General features: G+C 34.1%; 1 protein-coding gene across 1 annotated transcript; it reads left to right on the forward strand.

Annotated features, from left to right (window-relative positions):
* The first annotated feature begins 331 nt into the window (after positions 1-331).
* On the forward strand, positions 332-6,874 carry MMZ1 (MMS ZWEI homolog 1). The gene is made up of 5 exons (XM_021437034.2): positions 332-616; positions 3,241-3,380; positions 5,860-5,985; positions 6,052-6,178; positions 6,463-6,874. Exons 1-5 carry the CDS (start codon positions 589-591, stop codon positions 6,519-6,521), a joined length of 480 nt encoding a protein of 159 aa, XP_021292709.1. The 5' UTR covers positions 332-588; the 3' UTR covers positions 6,522-6,874.
* The last annotated feature ends 1,343 nt before the right edge of the window (positions 6,875-8,217 follow it).

Here is an 8,217-nt window from a genome sequence, read left to right on the forward strand (position 1 = left end):
TTAACAAACACCTTATCTGTCCAACACCCTACCCTGAAGTCCTTGACCACCATATTTGACATGCAAAATATGAATATAATATATAATTATTACAAAAATAAAAATGTTTTCTCACTTAAAAAATTATAGAAATAATGTATACCATCATGTATTCCAAATGAAGATTTGAAAAAAGAAGCAAAGAAAGTAAAGAATATAAAACGATAATGATTTATATTAATACATGAAATTAATGGCTAAATTTTCTATCAGTACTCAAATGTTTGTTTTTTTTTTTTTCGAGATATAAAAAATTGATATGATTAAATGTAAAGATGCAAAGAAAAGAGTCATAGAGTGTATGCAGCCGATAATTTCCCTCTTTCTCCTCCTCTTTATCCTCCCTTCATACATCAACAAAGTGGACCATTGAGAGCTGTGAACAGTAGTTGTTGGACTCTGAAGTCTTTCTCACAATTCCTCTCTCTAGAACTTTCTCTTCTTTTAATTTTTCTCCTTAATTTGTTGTTTACTGGGTTGTCTGTTTTGAATCAGAGAAAACCCTAACCGTCTTTTTTTTCCTTTGAATTGAAACGATCAAAAGAAGTAATGGGTTCAGAAGGATCAAGGGTTGTTGGTAAGTTTTCGATTTTCAAAACCCAAGATTTCTCTCATTTGTTTCTCGAATTTCCCTTTTTTTAGTTAGCAGTGAAATTTTTTATTGTTTCGTTGTTGGTGGAGCTGGGTATTTTGCTTCTGCTTTTTTTTTTTCTCGTGATTGGTTGGATTTGGTAGAAAGTTAGAGTTATAGCTTTGATATTTGGTGTTCTTTGTTTATTTTAAAGTTCCTGTTTTCAAATGCCTGAGAATGGAATTTGTTGTATATGGATTGATATTCAAGGTGAATATTTTGGAGGCGTTGGTAGTGAGAATTTTTATAAGATTTTCATTGTTTTTATGGGTTTTATTGCAGGGTTAGATGGGGCTTAAATAGTAGAAATGTGAATGGTTATGAGTTTGTAGCCTTTTGTCCGGAAAGAATTAGATATTGTAGGAATAAATTGAAGGAAATTGGAATGAGCAAAGTCAGTGTCTCAATTTTTTAAGCTTTTTGTTAGTTCTGTTGGTCTTTGATTTGGAATTTATATAATCTTGCTTGAATGTGGATTAGAATAGTTTTGTTCTTTGTTAATTCCCATTTTCGTTTTTGATTTCCTATTCTGAAGTAGTCTTCTGAGGTTAAGTTATTTATACTTCTAGCTGTACAAGAGCCATTCCAATCTGTTGTAACTAACTAGATCTTGCAACATTTGTTGATTGCACATTGTTTCAAATAATGAATTTTGATTTTAATTCAGTGCATGTTAAATGAAGAAACAATAACCTTTAACAAGGTATCATCACTTTCTTTTGTATGCCCACAGCTTGTAGCATATGACAGCTATATATAATGCATGAAATTTTTCTGAAGTTGACATTTTGACTGTGATACATTGACTATGCTAGCTCCCAAGTTACTTTTCTTTTAATTGTTTCATGTGTTGAGATGATTGATCCACTTCCAAGGAAATTGTTTGAGATTAACTTACAATACTCTTGTTATTGGATGCAATATGTGACAAATTTCCTTGACGTGGTGCTAGCCCTCTTAACTGAGTAGTACCTTTCCATCATTCAAAGGAGAGGTCTGGAATTCAGCTTGTAAAAGAATGGTGGTGATTTTGGTTAAAGCTGAATGAAGATTGTGATCTGTAGGATTGGCCATGATATCCTCTGTTGGCCCTGAAAAATGGTTGATCGTTTTAGAATCATCACATGAATGTTCATGTCATGACTGCTGAGCTTCAGAGGCTTGAAGAACCTATCTTGGTGAGCTTGTGATGGATAATTGAGACAAAAAGACAACACAAAATAAATAAAAAAAAAGGCAGATCTCCTTGATGCAACTTTTCCTGATCTATGATTTCCTTATGTGTGGTTTGTGTTGATGAAGGGTGGTTGTAGATTTCAGGAGTGGTTGTTAACTCCCCCTTAATTGGTAGATGATATCTTGGTACAATGGATGAACAAAAGAAATGAGCAGATATCAGGATGCTAATCAGACAAGCCAAGCAGTTTGGTTGGCTAAGTTTATGGTGTATGAGCAAAAGAAAATGAGCGCATGAGGTAGTTCCAATCAAACAAGCCAAGCTCCTTCCATTAGGCTCCAACACGGTAACAGTGGGTTTCATAGAGAGCAGTTGTGATAATTGAGATTGGTCAAAGTTGTCAGGTTAGTATTAGGATAGATGACTGTTTTGAGATCTGGGAATCCTGTAAATTTCTTGCTTGGCTCAGCTTTTGATGTCTTAAGACCCAAGATTTACATGCAAGCATGTATGCAGATTCAAAAAGAAGGTAAGTAGAAAGCATTATGATTTTGGTCATCATGTGGGAAATATTGTTAAGCTTCACCAGATGAATTGATTTTTCTGTGATTTTGGTGAGTGCAATGCTTGATGAAAATGACTGTTGAAAGATGTTGAATGTAACATTAGAGCTGCTGGAGCTTAGTGAATATATATGAGTTGTTTGTTTAAGCTTTCCTTGGACTTGGAAGACTAGGTCTAGTCGGTGAAATCAAGGAGACTTCCTTGGCTACTTTTTGCTTCTATGGCTCTTAAATCAAGTCTTTCTTTTAAGCTCAACCATCTCATGGCATACCTTTGGATATTGAGGATCAACGGTTTTGGCATGAACTTTTCTTGGCATTGATCTGCAAAGGCTTTGGGTACTATCTCCATCGAGAAACCCACTTGAGAGTTGTGTGGATTATTCCTTCAACTGCAGACTTCATGGTAGAACAGTTTGTCGCTGATTGAGAAATGAGATTGGCACATGGTTCTCTAAATATTGGAGCCAAATGTATCTATTAATGGAAGTTAGTAGTTTTGTTTCTGTATGTGGTTTGTTGTGCTCATTTATAATTAGGATTAAAATTTGTTAATGATGAACTTAATGAGTGGAACTTGTGGAAAATGCTATTTTTATACTATCATGGTCATTTCAGTTATTTCTGGGTTTTGCTTTGTCTAATTTCCATTATTTGACAGAATGTGCAAACATTTCTATTTACTCTTAAATTCTGGCTTTTGCTCTTGACCAAAGTTTTGTTTTTTATATTTTGTGAACTATGTTTAACAAAGATGCACTTAATGCAAATTCCTTGACTGAAGTTGTTATAATCCTGACCTTGGGACAAAAACTTTGTGGTCTTTGCAGTGCCCAGGAATTTCAGATTGCTAGAAGAGCTTGAGAGAGGTGAAAAGGGAATTGGAGATGGAACAGTCAGCTATGGAATGGATGATGCTGATGATATATTCATGCAATCATGGACTGGGACTGTAATTGGTCCCCCAAATGTGAGCCTCTCTCTCTCTCTCTCTCTCTCTGTTGTGCTCTTTTCAGTAGTTGGTGCCTATTTGTCTCTGAATGGTGTGCATAAATACACTGATGGGTCTAAACCGAACTTCAAAGTTGACATCTAGATTTAACTAAGCTCATTTTCAAAAGTTAGTAGTAATCATTGACACAGTCCACATGATTGACTAATTATTAATGACAACTGGAACAATCCTTTTTTTAATTTTTCTGTTGGATATGGGTAGCATGAAAAAGGTTATGGTTGAAGTAAATTAGGCTGTAGCTAGGATAGAAAGAATGCACTTTATGCTTACAACCAAGACAGTTGTGGTGGGAATTGAAGATATATTATTCTTTTGGCCTTAGGATGCAGTTACTGACACATTTCAACTTTAACTAAGGTGGAAACTGTAGCTTATTTAAATGTGCCAGAAGAGAGTAGTACTTTTAACATTTAAGATCTTAAAAAAGCAAGAAATGTCTCAGTACTTCTTTGTAAGTGGCCTAATGAGTTTCGACTGTCCAAACTCAATGATTATCACATTTAATCACAAAACTTACCTACTTTCTTTTAAGTAATCTTCTCATGAATATGCCTATTACCTGCAAATCAATTGAGCCTCCTTAGAATTGTGTCACCTAGAAGTATAAGATACAAGCTTGGTGATCATTATCCTTCTTGCAACTCACTTTTGCTACAGCTTTTACATTCATTACATGTCAATTATTTTCTCAGCTTATGAACAAAGTAATATACTGTTTCTATTTAGCAGTGTCAAAGCTTTTAACTAAAGTTAAAAGGCTCTGTCTCATTATTCACTTTGAGAATGTCTAACTCTGTCCTTGGTAATTGACCACCAATTACTACTTGGGGAAGCAGGGGGTGCATATGAATTTAATTCATGAATGGAAACCCAAACATGTCATCATTATTATCCCCTTTCTTTCTGCAGTCTAAATGCATGATAATGTTACCTGCTTATTCATAAAACTGTTCCAATAGTTAGTAGTTTCAATTCTTTTATGGCTCATTTGGTGCATAGGATGAGGATTAGATAGAATTGACTTTTTGTTCAATGCTATAGTTCATTAGGTTTTTATAGAAGGATAGGATACTTTGATTAGTTATCCTACATTACACAATCTTATGGAGAGGAAAAGAATTGGATCATCATACATGGATAAGATTACATAAAACATAATGAGAGCATAATGGTTATTAATGCACTGAGAAGTAAGATGATATAAAGACAATTTACTCGTTATCTTGTTACCTGCTCCATCCATAATTGTATACACCAAATGCAACTTTGATGAAGTTTCATGCCTATGTGTTTGAATTAAGATCCTACATTACACAACCTTATGGGGAGGAAAAGAATTGGATCATCCTACACGGATAAGACTACATAAAACATAATGAGAGCAGAATGGTTACTGATGCACTGAAGTAAGATGATATAAAGACAGTTTGCTCATTATCTTTTTACTTTTTCCATCCTTAATTGTATACACCAAATGCAACTTTGATGAAGTTTCATGCCCATGTGTTTGAATTTCTCAGAGTATTTAAAAATAAATAAAAAATAAAGTTATTGAATCTATACTGGTGCGTGGGTCAGTGTTTGCAAATCGTTATTAGATATACCAATGTGACTCTTAGAATCACTGGTTGCACAATGTTAATTATATTGCTATTTAAATGACATATAATTATATTAATTAATTTCTAATTGTTGTAAAGAGACCTAATTGATTGATTTTTGATCTGGCTAGTGACCTGGTGAGCTGGCTGCCATGCAGGGTTGATCTCTGCTCCAGTGGGTTTAATAATTATGTATAAAAATAATATTACAATTTTGTACATTCTAGGTTATGGCTAAAAGTATGCCAGATTGCTGCAGTGAAAAAAAAAAAAAAGAAAAAGAATTTGGGTACATTAAGGACAAATATTGCTGCAAGATTTAAAAGTCTAAAATTGCACCAGCTCAGGTAGCCATAAACATGATTTAAAACACCTAGTACTCAAGGTAAGACAGCCAAGCAGCCCTAAAATTAGCCTGACAAGCCCATTTTTGTAAGACCAGCTCTTTTACAGCAGATGCTAGTCTGCCAATTGGTGCCAAATCTTCAGGGTTGCTTGTCACCTGGAGCACTACTACAAGTGCTGACTCTTGCATCACCTTCCTGTAGCTCAACGTTTAGCTTAAGCTTAAACTTGAAATACAAAGCACAAGTCGGAGGTTACAAGATTAGAAATTCCAGGATGAAACATGAATACAACCCCAAAAACATTGTGTCTGAATTTTCTTCACTTAAGTTAGTTTAGGACTTCTGGTTCAAGTAATTCTAGTATGAATTGCACTATACTTACCGTCATCTGCAAAATAGTAAGTAATAATAATATTTCCTCTTATATCTAATCATTTCTTAAAATGAAAAGGAGTTAATATCTTGCTTACTCTTGTTGCATGTCAGACCGTTCATGAAGGACGCATCTACCAGTTGAAATTGTTCTGTGGCAAAGATTATCCAGATAATCCACCAAGTGTGAGGTTTCAGACCCGGATAAATATGACCTGTGTCAATCAGGAAACTGGAGTGGTAAGTGATGTTGTTCTTGGGACCTTTTATGCTATGGTATGATACTTATAGCCGCTAAACTGCTAGGTTGAACCGAGCCTTTTCCCCATGCTTGCTAATTGGCAAAGGGAGTATACAATGGAGGATATATTGACTCAACTGAAGAAAGAAATGATGTCTCCACAGAACAGGAAGCTTGCCCAGCCTCCTGAAGGTCTGTTAGATCTTCTGATTTCTTGCCATATCCTTAATCTTTTTGTATCCAAGTCTGCTTCTTTAGCTTGTCATTTCTGAAGTTAGTGTAGTCCTTGAGGATAGTCGAATTTTAATGGAGAAATTGGTAGTCAGATGGAGTTATAGTTATTTGCGATATAGCTGAGTGAGTGCTATTTTTTTTGATAAATTGGTTAGGATGTAGATATAGATCTGCAGTGCTTAAATGTTCTCTCTTTGATACATGTTATAAAAAAGTTTAAACTGTGATGATGTTTTCCCCAGGAAATGAAGAGGCAAGGCTCGATCAAAAGGGTTTAGTGCTGAAATGTTGCATCCTCTGAAGTTTGTTGGAGTTGTATGAACATAATGTATATAGAATATATACACTAGATGATTCCAGCAACCGGCTTAGCTCCATCGATATATATGCTTGGGTATGAGAAATATGTCCTTGGTTCCACCAAATGGTGGTTAAATAAATTTGACCTTCTTAATGAATTGATGACATTCCAAAATTTATGAGTTGTGCTAATATTAATCTCAGTTAGCGGGTGTGTTGTTTTTCTTTCTTTCTCCCCCTAAATTGCCTCTTTTTCATTTTCATTTGATGTACTCTTGAATGTAACGGAGGACATGAGTATGGAACTGTGACCGGTTTGAGAAAATTGTTATATTCCATGTGCTTTCTCTTTGATCTTGGCCTGGCTTCCAGCAAGTAAAGCAATGCTGCCTTGTACTATCTGGATTTGCATACTGTTGGAACCGACTGGAACCGACAATGTATTCTTCTCCCCTAATAATTGCATTTCCATGTTCAATCAGAAGCTCGGACAGCTTCTGGTGAATGTTCATGCATTGTGAAGTGTCATCCAATTTATGCATTTACTATTTATCTTTGGTTTTTCTTACAAATCAATGAATAAATTAATTAATATATAATTTAGAGATATTGCAATTAATCTTCTAACTCGTAACATTATAACCATAATCATTTGATGGGGTTTTTTTTTTTTTTGGCTACCCATAACGAGGGACATCATGGCCTTGCTAACTTTGAGAGGCCTCAGTAAGGTGGAAAAGGCGAAGCACGTTTCAATCAAATTTCACAGGTTAAGCGTGTTGGCACAACTGGTTATGACCTAATTTAGGGGGAAAAAAGAAGAAGAAGATTATTATTACGAGCTGATTGAATAACGTGGGTAGGTAATATTTTAATGATAATAAATATTGTAGAATTGAAGAATCACGTGTTTAGTTTCTCATCCACCTTTTAACCCAGCCATATAATAATAATAATTATTTTGATACCTTTTATCAACCCTGAAGTATGCTTTTTATTAATCTTTAATTTTATTCTATTTTGGTCTTCATCATCCATGATTAGATGCTTTAATAACATTAACAATTGGCTAACTTTGTTTGACAGCCGTACAGCACTATGGGAAAAAAAAAGTAACAGTATAGTCAATGTGCTTTTTGCTAATGGGTGTCCCGAGCCAGCATCGATTAACTTTAATTGAGATAGTATTTTAAGATTTTTTATTTATTTTATTAATCTTATTATATTCAAGACGTGGCAATATATTAATTAAAATTAATAATATTACCTTAATTGATAATTATAGAAATTTGGTCATGTTTATCTTAAAGTAAAACAATAATTGGGGTCCAAATTATGATTGTTCTGACTCTGACCTTTCAATAGGCCGAGTCCACGTCAACGATTCTAATTTACTTAAAAACGGATACGTGAGACTGCCATCTCCTTTATATATATATATATATATATTCATGAATGATTCCTATAATCCCTTTAACTATTTGCTCCACCTGACTTCCAATTTCAATATTATTAGTTATGAGTCTGCTATTAAATTGGTTTACAAAACCAATCTTAAATTTATTCGATTATTATAAGTAACACATTAGAAAGTGTTGATATATAACTAGTTAGGATTAAAAAAAAAAGAAAAACAAATCAGTCAACTAGTAATACTACTTAATTGAGATTATCACTCTAATTATAAGAACCTTTAG

This window comes from Theobroma umbraticum, unplaced genomic scaffold (assembly GCF_002168275.2).
Source record: "Theobroma umbraticum cultivar Fairchild unplaced genomic scaffold, ASM216827v3 scaffold_20.0, whole genome shotgun sequence".
NCBI lineage: Eukaryota > Viridiplantae > Streptophyta > Magnoliopsida > Malvales > Malvaceae > Theobroma > Theobroma umbraticum.

Bases quoted from the DNA above. Each gene is read 5' to 3' on its own strand.
- MMZ1 (XM_021437034.2), top strand. From the start codon at position 589: ATGGGTTCAGAAGGATCAAGGGTTGTTG. The intron at 617-3,240 runs GTAAGTTTTCGA...TGGTCTTTGCAG, and splicing joins AGAAGGATCAAGGGTTGTTG to TGCCCAGGAATTTCAGATTG. The intron at 6,179-6,462 runs GTCTGTTAGATC...TGTTTTCCCCAG, and splicing joins GCTTGCCCAGCCTCCTGAAG to GAAATGAAGAGGCAAGGCTC.